Consider the following 17547-nt stretch of genomic DNA (forward strand, 5'->3'; position numbering starts at 1 on the left):
GAAAGAGGTGCTGGTGTGTGCAGACCATATGGGGTCCTCAGTGATGTAGATGCTGAGAAACTTGAACAACAGGAATTCTGCAGATGCTGGAAATTCAAGCAACATATATCAAAGTTGCTGGTGAACGCAGCAGGCCAAGCAGCATCTGTAGGAAGAGGTGAAGTCGACGTTTCAGGCCGAGACCCTTCGTCAGGACTCAAACTTATGACTTCTGACTTCCTGAAGAAGGGTCTCGGCCTGAAACGTCGACGCACCTCTTCCCACAGATGCTGCTTGGCCTGCTGCGTTCACCAGCAACTTTGATGTATGTTGCTGAGAAACTTGAAGCTGTTTACCCTCTCAACCCCAGATCCATTGATGTCAATAGGGGTTAGCCCGCCTGCATTCCTCCTGTAATCCACAACCAGCTCCTTTGTTTTCGCGACATTGAAGGAGGGATTGTTTTCTTGTCACTACTATGTCAGAGAGATGACTTCTTCTCTGTAGGCCACCTCGTTATTGTTGGAGATAAAGCCAATGAATGCAGTGTCGTTGGCAAATTTAATTAGCAGATTGGAGCTGTGGGTGGTGATACAGTCATGGGTATACAGGAGTAAAGGAGAGCAGCCCTGAGGAGTCCCTGTATTGAGAATCAGAGGGTTGGAGGTAAGGGAGCCCACTCTTACAACCTGCTGGCGATCTGACAGGAAGTCCAGGATCCAGGTGCGCAAGGCAGGGTCAAAGCCGAGGTCTCTGAGCTTCTTGTTGAGCCTGGATGGAACTATGGTGTTGAATGCTGAACTGTAGTCCAAGAACAGCATTTTCACATAAGCATCCTTCTTCTCCAGATGTGTAAGGATGGTATGTAGAGTAGTGGCTATTGCGTCAGCTGTTGGTCGGTTGTGTCGGTAGGCGAATTGTAGGGGGTCCAGTTAGCTACTTGAACAGAAAATGCTAAGAAAAGTGTAGAAACTTGTCATATACTGTAGATTTGGAATGGAGCTCGTAGCGCAGCCGCTGTACGTGGCACCATCCTGGGGGGGAATGCTAGTCTAGCCAGGGTTTTATAGAGCTGCAATTTATCTCGCAGCTTTTGAACTTAATCCCCCAACTAATGAAGGACAACACATCTTGTACTCTTGTAACAATCCTATTAGCTTGCTTCGCAGCTTTGAGGAATCTATGGACGGGGACACAAGATCCCTCTGTTTCTCCATTCTGCTATGTATCCTGCAATTAACCCCGTACTTTGTCTTAAGTTTGACCTTATGAAGTGAATCAGTTCAAATTTTTCTGGGTTGAACTGCATCTGCCACTTCTCAGCCCAGCTGTGCATCCAGTCAATATCCTGTTATAAGCTATGACAAGCTCGTACACTATCCACATCTATACCAATCTTTGTGTCATCTGCAAACTTACTAATTAACTCTTGCACTTCCTCATCCAATTCATTTACAAAAATCGCAACGAGCTGGGGTCCCAGAGCAGATGGCTGCAAAACGCCACTGGTCACCGAAGTCCATGCAGGATATGCTCCATCTACTACCCCTCTCTCTGCCTTCAGTGGGCAGACAAATTCTGAATTCACACAGTGAAGTTTCCCTGGATCCCATGCCTTCTGACTTTCTGAATGAACTTACCAGGGGAAACGTTACCAAATGCCTTACTAAAATTTATATACACCACATTCACTGCTCTGTGTTCATCAACGTACTTTGTCATATCCTCAAAGAATGCATGAGATAGACATGATATCTTGAGTGGAGCATATTGGAAGACCTAAAGAAAAGTTTCTGTGTGGTCACCAAAATATTGAGGATATGTGAGTGAAAGTGACTCAAGGCTTGAAAACTCACTGATAAACCACAATTTTGTGCCCAGGTGTCAGGTAACAACACTTGATGGTGGCCATTTTCTGAAGTACTGTATTTGTGTGTGCATTAGTGTGTGGGGGGCAGTGCAAAATAGCAGCAATAAAATGACATGTTTCTTTGCTATTTTCATTTAATCAGTTCTGTCAACTGGAAGAGGTAGCACATGACACTTTAAGTAGTAAATTCTGAACTGTTGGTACTCTCGGAATAGTTGTCATTTTGGAATGCTTGGTTGCTTATTTGTTTGTCAAACATATTTTTTCTCTGATCTACCTTGCCACTCTGGCATCTCTGAAGACATGCAGGATAAATGGATTAAAATGGCGATAGCTCTAGAGGATATCTTCATGGGCACAATGGTGATGGATGTGCTAGGGTTATTGCAATGAATGGGGATTTGGACTGGAGGAAGCATTCTTTAGAAGTACCAAAAATCAATGTTGCTAAAACTTTGTCACACAAGGGCGACTTCAACTATGGAGACAATGATCTTAATTCCTTTACTGAAATGTGAAATACTGAGGCAACATCAACTATTGTAGGTCTGCTGGAAATAGAATTGCAACTCATGGAGAACTGTTATAAATGGCTATTTTGCACGTCACTTGTTCCTAAGTTCCTTGTTTCATTTTACGATTGTTGGAAGGAATCAATATAAGTAGCATCTTGATACTTCAGTTATAGAAGCATAGAATAGAACAGCATGGGCACAGGCTATTTGGTCCATTGAGTCCATGCCAACCATGGTGCCCACCCAACTCATCCCAACTTCCCATGTTTGCCCCATATCCATTGAGTAGTCGGGTTTTGCAGCTTAAATTTACAAAAGCAGCTGTCACTTTGGACAGAAAAAATTCTAATAGCACTCTATTGTGAAAAAGTCCTCAGAAGATAAAAGTACCTTCTCTCTAAAATGGAATGCTGATGCCTCAGTAGTTCATGTTTAAATCAAGAAATTATATGATAAGTACGTTTAGTTTGATAAGCAATGTGTTTAAAATGCAATTATTTTAGTTGATAACCAGTAATTGTTGGTAATAATGTCATAATTTCCCGCTTAGGACTTGTAATGTGTGCAAGTACAACTTCAGGAAATGCATTTATAATTTGATCATTAAGGATTAATTTTAACATTTGCCAGCTTGTCATTTCACTGTTTCTTCAACAGTTTCATCTAAATGCCAACTTAAATTAGGTCTTAAACGTTAAATTTCATAAATGCAGTTTGTCATAAAATTACTTATTTTTGAGTTTGTTTTTTTTAAAATGTTCATTCAGAGCAGAAAATATAAAGCAGCACAATACAGAACAGGCTCTTTGGGCCATGATGTCAGTGACAAACACGATGCCAAACTAAACTGGATTTGTTGTACTTGCACATGATCCATATCCCCACATATTCAAGTGTCTGTCTAACAGCTGCTTAAATGTATTTGCTTTCACCTTAATATTATTGTACTAATGGTGAATTCACCTAGGAAGATCTCTTATCTATGTATTGCAATGGAGTACTGACAGTAAACCATGCATATTTATTATTTTGTGTCTAATAATACCATTTGCTCTCTTTGGATTCACCGTAAATGGTGAATGTGATGGCCTTTTAGCCCCACTCTTACCAAAGATCACATTGAAAATGATTTATACTTCAATAAAGTCAGCACAGTGGTTGTATATTTAGAATGGATTTTTCAAATAGTAGATGTTAATCCATGGGCTCTTCCTACATACAGTAAATCCTACTGAAATAATACCCTGTTGTCAACTCAGTTAAAATTAGCTTATGTCATATCGAATGGTATGGTCTTCATAGCACCTCATCTGATTGGTTTTTCTAACCTTCGTTAAATTGACTCTTTACCATCTGTATATGGTGACATGTATGTAATTTGATAATAAATTTACTTTGGACTTTGGTCTTTGAGATTCTATTAACCAGCTGCATTGTACAGGCAAAATATAGTAGTGCAATTAATCAAACAAACCTAGATGTCTTTGGGGTTTGGGAGGGAACTGGAGCACTCAGGAAACCCCTGCAGACTTAAGACGCGTATGCAGAGTTCCTTCAGCACCAGAGTTCAGGACTGAATACAAATCTCTGACATGGTGTGGCAGTGACTCTACTCATTGTGCCAACTGTCACCCAGTATTCCTACAAGTTATCCCGTGACTTCACTTGATTGTGATGCTATTTAGTGAGATCATCTGCCAGTTTGAATAGCAAAATCACTGCTTTGGATTGAACAAGACAACCGTTGCCAGATAAAAACCAAGATGATTCCCAAAACTCCAAAGAATAGCTGCTTACAAAAGGCCTTGGCAGCTCTCTGATCTAAATTATATCTTTTTTTTCTGTGTAATTCTGTGGAATACTCTTCATCCTGTCCCTGAGCATGGACTTTAAATTGTGCTAGGTTGACAACAGCTTGCTCCAGAATGAGAGTGGATCTCAGATATTGAGAGATATGGGCCAGACATGGGCAAACAGAGCTATCTTAGGTGACCACTATGGTTGCCATGGATGAGATAGGTCAAAGGGTCTGTTTCCATGTTGTATAACTCTGACTACTTTACACTTTTGAAAAAACAAGCTGGAAAAGCTTTGGATACATTTAGTGTATGCTGAAGTACCTTGGGGTTTCAGCTGATTTATTTTGTTATAATATTTTTATTTTTATTTAGAGATGCAGCATGGTGCAAGGTCCTTCTACCTCAATGAGCCTTCGCTGCCCAATTACACCTATATGACCAATTAACTATCTGTCACGTACACCTTTGGAATGTGGGGGGAAACCAGGGCACCCGGAGGAAATCCATGTGGTCGGGGAGAACATACAACACACACAAAATGCACAAGGAACTTAGCTGGCAGCATTTTGTGGGTGTTACACGGATTTCCAGCATCTGCAGATTTTCTCTTGTTTGCGTTGGTTCTGTAATAGTGTTATACTAACTGCCACACTATAGTGCCACCCCTTATCCATCAGTTCAGATGGAATATATCCATGCTCAAAGTAGCAAAATGTCCTCAAAAATAGAGTGGATTATAACTGGAAGCTGTGCTTCCTGACACAGACCTAAACATCCCACAGCTGACATGCGGACTACTAACCACACAGGAAGAATTTATACTGTTGAGATTTTGTGTCAAGTAAAATTGATTGTACATGCTTAGGTTTTTTGAGAAGTTCCACACAAACATCATGGGGTATTGGATTTAAGTGGTTTCTAAACAGGTTTTCCAGCTCCCCCTTGAAATCCAATATTCCAAACCTTAAATTGCTTGTATAATGAGCAATAGAATGAAGTTCAGTGCTGTATCAGCGTGAAGCTTTTCAGTTTGCATTTTTTATGGTGAAACTGCTGAAGCTCAGTTCTGAAGAGATTTGTGCAAATTTCAACATTTCCTTGCCCAATTTTGTTGTGAAAATATGTGCAGTGGATAGTGTCAACAATGATGAACAAACGTCTTATCCACTTTTTGACCCTGAGACTGTTTTACAGTACTGAATTGGCACAATCACATGCAAATTGGAATACCACATGTGGAAGATTTGCTGCTGATGAGCAGGATAAACAAGATTGAGGTGTTGGTCTATTCTTCCCAGTTACTTTGTAATTTGGTTATCCAATTCTCCGTTCAGGATGAAGGATAGAAAAACAGCTCTGAGGTTTTATTTATTTTTATTTAGAGGCACAGCATGGGAACAGGCCTTTCTGGCTCAATGAGCCGGTATTGTCAAATTACACGCATGTGACCAATTGACCTATTAAACCTTATGGCTCTGGAGTGTGGGAGGAAATGGGAGCAGCAGAAGAAGCCCAATGATGGGGAGAATGTATAAGCTCTTTACAGACTTGTTCTCTCCAGTACCCTGCCTACGATTAGAATTATTGCTGCCGTCTGAGGACAGCATTCTACTGATTCTTGATGTTCCACATTAACTGACCCATGTTAGATTTATTTATTTAGATACCATGTATTTATTTTATTTATTTAGAGATACAAGCCCTTCCAGTCCATTGAGCCCTTGCCCAATTACATCCTTGTGGCCAATTAACCTACTAACCTGTACCTCTTTGGAATGTGGGGAAAAAACTGGAGCACCTGGAAAAACTCATACAAACATTAGGAAATTGCCCAGCTCCTTACAGACTGTGGTGGAATTGAATCCAGGTAGTTGTTGCTGCAATAATATTATGTTAACTGCTACACTACCATTCCTCCCTAAAGAAATCAGCCTGGGTTAAATGGCTGAGCAGACTCAATGGGCTGAATGGCCTAATTCTGCTCCTATGTCTTATAGTCTTATTAATTCTATTTCCCATTACTTTTGGTCTCTTTTATGTAGAGTTTTTCCAATTGAAGCTCTAAAATTTGCATAAATGCTTGAGCCTTCCTCAGATGTGCTAGGCGTTTCTGGAAGAGCTTTCTTTCCAGTTGGGCTTTACGCTCAGCAGCCACTTTATTGGTGTTACGTACCCTGTAACTGGGTTGCCAAACCAGCAGAAATGGATCACTCAGTTGGAGTCTGGATTACTAGAACTAAGAAAGTTTTATTAAAGAAACAAGCAACACAGTAATCGAAAGGATAATAAATGCAACAGTTCAGCAATGATAAACACACGTGCACAGAATTAAGATAACAGCATCAATCAAGCTCTATCGTTGTCTAGGGGTAAATGACCAAATTTCAAAGTGACACAAAAGTTCAGTCCAATTTAGTTCAGTTCGCAGTAATCGTTGCCATGGCGATGGACAACGTGGGGGGAGGGAGAGAGAGATCGAGAACGACTGATCATTCAGAAACGGCTTCCACTCACAGACCGGCGATATTGCTCACACGCAACTTTCGAGTGGGTCCTTTGTGATGTCACCTGAGGTCACCGACTGTGACCCCTCCTCCAGATGTGGTCGATGCTCTGCAGTGAACCCGGCACCCAAGCAAGGGCGGACACACACCGGGTTCCCGCTGATCGTACCTTTCCACCCTGTGCGTTTAAGGTCCAGTACTTCCCACTGACTCATGAGAGGCGCACCGCTTCCAGGGTCTCGTTACCTCGAGTGTCGTGTGTGTCCTGCCTTAGTGAACCTGTCCCTTTTTATCCCCCTGCTGGGGTATCGCCTGTCCATCACTTCAAACAGTTCAGGGTTCAAAGGGGGAGCCGCTCCAGACAGCTCTCTCTCCCGTCCCTTCATTACACATCTCCAGACGCTGCTCCATTGTTCCTCATCTCTCCTTCCCCTGAGGACAGGTGGCAGACCACTTGCTGATGCCACTGGTGCTAACCCAGGCCAGCAAACATCTTAATTTTATGTGTATTCTCGTCACATTGGGTACCCAGTGTACCTAATACAGTGGCCACTGAGTGTATGTTCGTGGTCTTCTGCTGCTGCAGCCCATCCACTTCAAGGTTCGATGCGTTATGCGTTCAGATACGATTTTCTGCACACCACTGTTGTAACGTGTAGTTATTTGGATTTGATCACATTTCTTCCACGTTATGATGTTAGGCCAACTGATCCTCTTGACCATGTCTGCATGCTTTTATGCACTGAGTTGCTGCCATATCATTGGCTGTTTGTATATTTGCATTAACCTGCAGATGTATCTAATAAAGTGGCCACTGAGGATAGAAACAGGAGTAAACTATTAATCCCTCAGCACCTGTTCTGTGAGTTAATAGCTGACATTTATATTTACTTGATCTATTCTTCTTAGCTCCATTTTCTTAAACACTTAGCATATAAAGATCTGTCATGACCAACGTAAAGCTACTTAATTGATCTGGTGTCCACTACTTTTACCTCTGTACATTGATGAAGAAGCTTTTAACCATCTCTCCTGAGTGAGTTGGTTTTAATCGATGTCACCTTGTCTGAGATCTATATCGTGAGCAAAAATTTCTTTCAATCCAATCAATTTCTTTCAAAATCTTTAGGACCTTAACCAGATCACCCTTTGATCTATTCCAGCTTGTATGCTTTCTTCTCACAGTACAACCCTTCACAGTCATAAATGTGAACGTTAAGCCTCTCACACTGGAGCACTGCCCATGTGGAAGAACCAGGAACATTAGTTTCTAGAGTAACACACACAAAATTTTGGAGGAACTCAGTAAATCATTCAGTAACTATGGTAAGGAATAAGCAGTCCTGATGAAGGGTCTCAACTCGTTATTCCTCTCCAGCATTTTGTGTGTGTTGCTCAAGATTTCCAGTATTTTCGCAATCTCGTGTTTATACTAATTTCTATATTCTACTTAAGAAAGTACAGCTAGCCTGCTTGAATTCAAGCTTTATCCCTATGGATTCTGATCCGTCTGTGTATAGAAACTTGTCAAAAGCTTTTTGAAAATCCAGCAATGAGATGTAAAATGATTGATGTAAATTTTGCTGTGCTGATTTAGCTGGTTTTTTGGGAACTTGGCAGAAGGCCATTCAGCCCTTTAAGTCCTATGCCAACTCAAAGAACATTTCTTTGCTCCTTTTCCCCTGAAAGCTTTTCCTTCACTCATTCCTACTAACAATCCATTGATTGTCCCACTAGCTAACTTCACAAAGGCTAGTTTTACAATAGCCAATTAAGCCAAGAAGCAGAGTGTTGTTAGGATGTTGGAGGGAACTAGAGTTTACACTAGAATCTGATGTGGTGACAGGGAGAATGTTAATGTTAGTTGTTCTCCAAGTCTGCTTTCACAAGAAGGGCACAAAACCAAACTCAGTTTCCTCTAGCATCCTCACTGAATACGAAGAATCTGAGAGAAGGTTCTCTGCAGCAGACGCCTTATGTATGCCTACTGTTTTGGTGGGACAGATGTTTGGATGCTGCTTCCCTGAGATTGCAAACCAAAGGGAAACTATTCTGGAATTATAGAGCAGCATTTTAATTACCTGCCCGAAAGCATACTGAACTGTATTGGAATGATTCCAATAATGTGGCAAGTGTGGATGCAGTTGATTGATCACATGGTAAATAGATTGGGCCTCCTATCCACGTTAGACTCTTTTTTTTGTGCGGGTTTTCAAGTGTGCATGTTTTCCATCTCGGGCACATTTTGTTGTTCTCACGCTGCAAGTTGCCCCACGTGTACCAAGGTCATTGTGACTCAGTAAAAATATTTAATCCTACTACTCCGTTGTCACTTCTGCTCTGCGCAGAGGGTAACACATTTTCGACAAGAAAAAGTCAAAAACCTCGAATATATCTCCTGCAAGATTGTGGATGATAAGGTCAATGAAATGTGCAGTATTTTTAATGGATTGTATGTGTATATACATCAGACGCAGATGGACTTGAATAGCTGAAAAGTTGCAGAATCTGTAACCTGAGTTCCTTTGGAAGTCTACATTGCTGGCCACTATCTGTTATTGAAGACTCTTGTGTATAATTTGCCCGGTGGATAAATGGTAGACTTGTTCATGCATAGTCCCTGTCATAACGGGCACGTTGACCTGGACTCTCAGCATCCAGTGCTGTTAATCAATTCTAGTCCAATAACTTGATTGGGATGAATTAAATATCTTCAGAAGTGACACTTTGCCGCAGCAATGTTTTTTTTCAAAAACAAATGGAGCCATGCTTCCTTTATTTTACCCACTCAAACATCATAAATCTTTTAACTCTTGAAATGGATTTTTTTCTACAATTGATAGAAGCCATTTCTTCATTATGCATAATATCCAATTTCTGCTTTGCTTCTTAAGGCTAATTGAGAACAATTTCTTTGATTATGTCAGCACCCACAGAGAAACTTTAAAGCTGTATTCACATGCTATTTTAGGGTTTTAACTGTTTATTTGGCTTCTCACTGTTGTGTTCAAGTGAGCTACAAGTGATTTCAAGTGAGCTAACAGGTTAAACTAGTTAGTGTTGCCACAGTGTAGTTTTAATCCTTTCCAATACAGCTTCACTAGTTTGCTCAATATCGTGTCCAGTGATTCAAAACGGGGGACATTGTTTCTTGAATCTTATCCTGTCCAAAAAAAACTGTCCTTTAGTTGTTAAGAGCTGTTATCTTAAGGCACAGTAGCTCAGCTAGTAGATCCTCCAGCCAAGGCTGAGCCTAATTATCAGACTTTTCCTTTCTGGTGGATAAGGTTGCACTGGACTCAATACTCCCATCACCATTCTTAGAATCTCTTTACTCTGCCATGAACTTGACTGCATTTATCCAGTAGAAAAAGAGTTTTTATGTTCTGTCATTTAGTCCCAAATATAAAACAATTACGGTTCTATTATGTTTACCTTCTGCCAGGTGGCCTTTTCAGGATGATTTGTAACTCCAACCTCTAGAAACTGGATCATTCTTGATAAAGCTTCATTGACACAAAATATGTTGTTGGCGTACCTCCATGTGGGAAAAGTAGCGTCCCTGCTAAAGTTTTGATTTTGTTTAATCCAGTACTATGAATGTTGTTTGCATGTCTGATGTGATAATTTGGAAAGGATGTTTGGAGATCAAGACTATAACACCTATTGGACATCCCTGCCCCATGCAACACTGGAGATGCCACCAGTATTGTCACCATGACATCCACCAAATCCACTGGCAGAATAAATAAACCGATATCAGCATTAAATTCAAAAAAACTAAGGTTTTAATTACTCATCCAGCTTTATTAGGCATGCATTGGCATTTGCATGCCAGGTAACAGACTCCTCAAATGGGCATCCTCTTGGGAACTCTCATGCTAGAAGTTAATAGACAGACAAAAGAAAGGTACTTTTCAACATCTCTCTGGAGGGAAAACAAATTCAGTGCCTCCCACTGATCATTCGAAATCCCTGTACCGGGATCACTCAGAGAGAGGGAGCATTCGAGCTGGCCATGTGTTGTGGGGCATGTGGAAGCCCAGTGTAAATGATGGGGGGAATGCACCACCTCCCAAACTCTCCAATCACCTGCCTTGTCAAATGCCTCCTGCCCCCTCTGAGACACTGTACAGATTCCATACCAGCCTCACCAATCATCACGGAACTGGAAGGAGATCAGTCATGATCCTGAGAGACTACCCAAGAAGAATAATAGAAGAGTGAGGAAACTGGTTGCCTGAGATCCAAGTGAGCAAGTAAAAATAAAACACATACATGTCCACTTAACCGATCAGGTCAAAGTATTGTAAAATTTTAGTAGTGCTAGCCAAAGAAGAGCATTGAAATGTGGGTGCATTCATTGTCAAATTGGGTAGCTCTAACTCACCCTGTTGGTGGTGCAATGATTACTTATTCATTCAACCTGAACCGTCACAGAAGACTATTAAGACAAGTTAGAATAATATGAATAGAAACCATATGAATGAAGGGTCTCGGCCTGAAACGTCGACTGCGCCTCTTCCTATAGATGCTGCTTGGCCTGCTGCATTCACCAGCAACTTTGATGTATGTTGCATGAATAGAAACCTCATTGAAATTGCAAGGTCATCTTGTTTCCAATAGGAGCATTAGTGATTCTTTAGACAGTTTAATCCTAACATTTGGAGAAACATCGCAAATCTCTCTACAGTTATTTGCTGTGGCCAAATTTCTTCTTTATACATGTTAATGGAGGTAGAAAGGAAAGCATTTTGCACTTTGACATTTGCTATGCTGATTGGCCCTGCAATTCAGCATTGCAACATTAATCTAAGCAAATATTATAATTTCTTGATCCAATTTTAATTTTAAGTGTAAATATTTGATATCTCAGTACAATACCACCAGCTTTAAAAGCAATTTGGAAAGGATTGTGACTGTAAACGTTGGCGATGCGCATGTTCCTGAGGCGGCTTTGAAATTTTATGAAGACTTTAAGAATAACTTTTCAAACAGTGATGGTGCAGGTAAACATATATGTATGAATATCTAACCAACTCTGTATTTTTCATTTTGAATATTTGGTTCCCTGCATGTCAATGTTTGATAATTTTCTTTTCAGTCCATTTCCCTCAAACAATAATTTCTCATTAGCTTCTAATGTTGGTCCTATGGGTAGGTGTATTAGTGAACATATTTTTAAGCATGTTTTGTTGCGTTTCACAATTGTCTCATTCATCTCCGCAGCTCCCTCTGAAATGTGTATGTTTTTCCAAGGATTAAAATATGAATTGATAAAGCTTTTAAAGAGTTGCAGTAAAGATGTGCGCTGTAGGTCTTGGAACAATCAGGATTTTACCAGCTTATCTCCTTAAATGGACTTGGTAACTTGGTGTTTCTTCCTTACAGGTTCTGCATGCAAAGGAGTGCCAAGCTGGTGCCTGGTGTTACATTGGACTTAATAGAGAAGTAAGTTGCTTATGTATCATATTTTAAGTTGGCCTGCAATTTCTCTTTTCATAAAAGCATTAAGAATACTATGTCAGAGATTTGTTTTCATCATCAGCACCCACACCCAAAATAGGTCACAACAATAAATCTTGAGATATTTGACTCAGTTTGGAACCTTCCTGAGAGTGGAGAAAACTGAGAATTGTTCATTCAACGAACATGTAAATTTGATTCGTCAGATGTTTTAGTATGTGTGCAAGTTGACATTTTATATACCACAAATAGTACACTACATTTAATTTTGTGCCTATATTTATGATTTCATTGTACCATTTAAGGTATTCATTTCATGAGGGAAAATGAGAAGATTGTGTTCTTTTTCTTGTGTACCTTTCACTAGGTCTTATAACAAAGTACCAAAAATACTCGGAATGGATCTGTTCAAAGACATGTTTACTCTTAGCAATGAGAAACACCCCAACTCCTCTTGGGTGGCAGGCTGCTAATGATTTACAGCTTACAAGGTTTGTTTTTTTATAAAAGTTTTCAGGCTATTCTTTGGCTGTTATCTGTACTGGAGGTCAGTGCAGTACAGCTGCAGTACTCAAAGCGAGCAGTCTATCATTCTCCCCTTAGTTACACAATGCAGACATCCCACCTCTCCCGGAAGTTCCGGGAGTCTCCCGCATATTGATAGTGGCTCCCTGATGCCTGGAAATTATATACTATATCCCGGAAATCGATTTTTTTTGAGAAAGAGAGGGAGAGCGAGCATCCTGATTGGTCTCTCTTCGTGCTAAGAGTGGTCCTCATCCACCGGGCCGCGAAGGAACGATATGATTTGGCGATATGAGTCAGCGGCACATTTTCTCATTCCCTGTCACCCACTGTTGGAACTTGAACGCACGCGAGGCTTACTCGCGCGTCATCCGTGTCAGCGCGGGAGGAGATCAACTCCTCGAGCTTGCAAATGACGGCGGGCTGAAAAGTATGTTTGACATAACATCTCTGCCGGCATTCTGGATCAAAGTCAAGGCTAAATACCCTGAGAAAGCCATGTAAGCTCTGAAAACGCTGCTTCCATTTCCAACATCATGTCGCTGCGAAGCGGTGTTTTCTGCAATGAATGCAACGAAAACTAAATTGCGGAATAGTCTGGACATAAGGAACCCCCTTCAAGTATCGCTGTCTCCCATCACCGCTCGATGGGACCGTCTTGTTGCAGGAAAACAAGCCCAGGGCTCCCACTGATTCAGCGATATTGGTGTGTTGCAATGATTTTATATGTTCATACGGGGAAAATATGTGCTGTGTGTTTAATATCCAAACGTTACTTAAAATGTTATGATGCTATTGATTTATAATTGACATATCACCTATATTCCGGTTGTGATTAACAACCCCGCCCCCGGGCCGGTCCGCAAGAATGTTGTCAATGTTAAACCGGTCTGCGGTGCAAAAAATGTTGGGGACCCCTGCTAAGTAGACCTATCAGTTTTCTCTGTGGGCGGGCTTTACTGTCGACCTCAAAAATAATGACAGTGCAGCTCACTGCACTGTTTGCAACAGTGACGTTTCTATTGCCCATGGTGGGTTAAAATGTAAAAGACATGTTGAGGTGAGTTTAACAGGTGTCATTCGTTCATTAGCATAGTTAACGTTATTTGAACTAGCTGGCTAGCTGCTAAGGAGCTACGCTATTGATGTCCTACGTGATGAGGCCAAACTCCCTGTAGACTTAATTAAAGTTGTAATAGAATAAACATGATAATATAAGTACATATTACACTTACACTTCCTCCCTCACCACCATTCAGGGCCCCAGACAGTCCTTCCAGGTGAGGCAACACTTCACCTGTGAGTCTGCTGGTGTGATATACTGTGTCCGGTGCTCCCGGTGTGGCCTTCTATGTATTGGTGAGACCTAACGCAGACTGGGAGACCGTTTCGCTGAATACCTACACTCTGTCCGCCAGAGGAAGCAGGATCTCCCAGTGGCCGCACATTTTAATTCCACGTCCCATTCCCATTCTGATATATCTATCCACGGCCTCCTCTACTGTCAAGATGAAGCCACACTCAGGTTGGAGGAACAACACCTTGTATTCCGTCTGGGTAGTCTCCAACCTGGTGACATGGACATTGACTTCTCTAACTTCCATTAATGCCCCTCCTCCCCTTCTTACCCAATCCCTTATCTATCTATTTATTTATTTATTCCCCCCCTTTTTTTTCTTTCTGTCCTCTCTCTCTCTCTCACTCTCTCACTCTCTCTCACTCCTTGACTGCTCCCCTCCCCCTTTCCTTCTCCCTAGGCCTCCCATCGCATGATCCTTTCCCTACTCCAGCTTTGTATCCCTTTTGCCAATCAACTTTCCAGCTCTTAGCTCTATCCCTTCCCCTCCTGTCTTCTCCTATCATTTCGGATCTCCCTTCCCCATCCCACTTTCAAATCTCTTACTATCTCTTCTTTCAGTTAGTCCTGACGAAGAGTCTCGGCCTGAAACGTCGACTGTGCTTCTTCCTATAGATGCTACCTGGCATGCCGCATTCCACCAGCATTTTATGTGTGTTGCTTGAATTTCCAGCATCTGCAGATTTCCTCGTGTTTGTAATTAACATGACCATTTTCTTATTATTACAATGAATTTTAAATTAAAATGAAAACATTTATCAAGGCTTAAAAGATGTACTGGGCACACAACAGTAGATAATTTGTTCTGGTGAAAAAAATATTTAATTTATACCTGTCTCCTATGATTTTTTTAAATTGATCACAAGTGTGGAGAGTGTTTTCATTTCTGCCTTGTACATCGCTTTGAATAATCAATAATTTACCTTCTTGGCATCACTAATATTATCATAACTACATTATAGAAAACTAATAAAATTTAGGTTACCTGCATTATAATTCACTTTATTCATACTTTGTCATTACGTTGGAGGAAACAGACAATGTTTCCTGCTTGAAAGCACATGAATGTAGAAACAGCAAAGGGTTTATTGCATCAATGGACTTACAATTAATAAATTTGCATTCTCATGACTTACAGGAACCCTTGGACTACAACTGTAACAGAAACTTGCCCTCAAAGAATTCATAAGCAATAACCCAAAAGTTTGAGCTAGAGAATAAAATGGAAATTGTATGGAATTTGAAGGAAGAAATAAACCAGAATGTGAAATAATGACCAAATGTACACTATTTGAGTTAGGCCATTGTGTGAGTGGACAGTGTTAGAGTAGGCCTGCTTTGGCTCATTGGGCTTAGGCATGAACAGGCTTGGGCAAACGCAGGCGGCAGTTCTAAATAACTTTCTGATAAGTTTTTTTTTCTTAGGACTAAGCTAGTGTGCTGAGAATGGGTCCAGATTTAGTGGTATTTTCCTTGTGTGAGATGTGGGAGTTTTGGGAGACCATTCTCCCTGGTAACAAAATCTACAGCACTGAGTGCACCTATCTGCAGCTCCTTGGAGACTGTGTTAAAGAACTGGAGCTGCAGCTGCATGATCTTTGGCTCATACAGGTGAATGAGTTAATAGATGGGAGCTACAGGGAGGTATTCACCCTCAAGTTGCAGGAGGCAGGAACCTAGGTGACTGTGTGGAGAGGAAAGGAAATAGTCAGTCAATGAAGAGTACCCCTGTGCTGTTACCCTCAGTAATGTATACTGGTGGCGGTGGGGGGGAAAGGTAGAATGGCTTTTCTGGGGGAAGCTGTATTGAGTCAGAAGGAAAGAGGGGTGAAGAGGACTGCAGTAGTGATAAGGGATTCTATAATTAGAGGAGCAGACAGCAGATTCTGTGGGTGTGAAGGAAACAGCTGAATGGCAGGGATGTCTTGGATTGGGCACACAGCGTTCAAAAGGGAGATGGTGAACAGCCGGAAGTCATGTGCATATTGATACCAACAACATGGGTAGGAAAAGAGTGGAGGTTCTGAAGAGAGAATAGAGGGAGTTAGGTAGAAAGCTGAAAAGCAGGATCTCCGGTGTAGTAATTCTCCGGATTGCTGCCTGTGCCACTTGCCAGCGACGGTAAGAATAGGATGATTTGGCTGATGTATGTGTGGATGAAAAATTGGTGCAGGGGACAGGGTTTCAGATTTCTGGATAATTGGAATTTCTCCTGGGGAAGGTATTGACCTATGGCAAAAAGGATAGGTTACACCTGAACTCAAGGGGAACCAACATCCTTTGGGCATGTTTTCAAGATTGTTGAGAAGAGTTTAAACTAATTTGGCAGGGGGCTGGGAACCAGAGTGATAGGGCAGGTAGTGTACAACTAGGTGCAGTATGTAGTGAGACTGTGGGTATGGACAGGCAGATGACAGGGCAAAATTGCAGTCAGTGCAGGTTAGAGTGTAAACAGGGGCCAAGATCAAAAAGGATGAAGAATACAGGACTGAAGCTGTTATATTTGAATGCACCTAATATACACAATAAGATAGATGATCTTGTAACACAGTTAGAGATTGGCTGGTATGAGGTAGGCATTGTTTAGGCATCGTTGAGCCATGGCTGAAAAAAGATCATAGTTGGAAGCTTAACATCCATGTTGTATCAAAGGGATAGTCAGGTAGGTAGGTGGGGTGGCTCTGTTAGAAAAACTGAAATCAAATCCTTAGAAAGAGGTGACATAGGATCAGAAGATGTAGAATCCTTGCGGTAAAATTAAGAAATAGCAAGGGTAAAAAGACCCTGATGAGGCTTGTGTGCAGGCCTACGAACAGTAGCCAGGATGTGGCTACAAATTACAATGGGAGATAGAAAAGGCGTGTAAAAAGGGCAATGTTGCAAAGGTCATGGGGGATTTCAGTATGCATGTAGATTGGGAAGATCAGGTTGGTGCTGCATCCCAAGAGAGGGTTTTTGTAGAATGCCTACAGGATGGCTTTTTAGAGCAGCTTGTGGTTGAGCCCACGAGGGAAAGGCAATTCTGGATTGAGTGTTTGTGATGATCCAGATTTGATTACAGAGCCTTGGGAGACAGTGGTCATAATATGACAGAATTCACCCTGCTGTTTGAGAAGGAGAAGCTAAAATCGGTTGCATCAGTATTACAGTGGAGTAAAGGGAATTATAGAGGCATGAGAAAAGAACTGGTCAAAGTTCAATGGAAGGGCACGCTAGCAGGGATGATGGCAGGACAATGACTTGAGTTTCTGGGACCAATTCAGAAAGCAAAGGAAAGATACCTCTGAAAGATGATGATGTATTCTAAAGGAAGAGAGAGGCAATTGTGGTTGACAAGGGAAGTCAAATACAGCATAAAATCCAAAGAGAGGACATATAGAAAAATGAATGCGAAGGTAGAGGATTGGGAAGCTTAAAAACCACCAGAATACAACTTAAAAAGCCTCAAAGAGAGAAAAGATGAAATATGAAGGGTGAGCTAGCCAGTAACATAAGAGGATACAAAATGTTTTTTTTTTCAGATATAGAGTAA

At 41.3% G+C, this 17547-nt stretch overlaps 1 protein-coding gene across 1 annotated transcript in view; it reads left to right on the forward strand.

Moving 5' to 3' along the window:
- The window catches only part of rptor (regulatory associated protein of MTOR, complex 1), a 500247-nt gene that overhangs the window by 174914 nt on the left and 307786 nt on the right, over positions 1-17547 (forward strand). Inside the window, exon 7 of the mRNA XM_063030532.1 lies at positions 12059-12118. Coding sequence (XP_062886602.1) covers positions 12059-12118 — 60 coding nt within the window. The remainder of the gene's footprint in view (positions 1-12058; positions 12119-17547) is intronic.

The sequence above is a fragment of the Mobula hypostoma genome, chromosome 22 (assembly GCF_963921235.1).
Source record: "Mobula hypostoma chromosome 22, sMobHyp1.1, whole genome shotgun sequence".
Classification (NCBI taxonomy): domain Eukaryota; kingdom Metazoa; phylum Chordata; class Chondrichthyes; order Myliobatiformes; family Myliobatidae; genus Mobula; species Mobula hypostoma.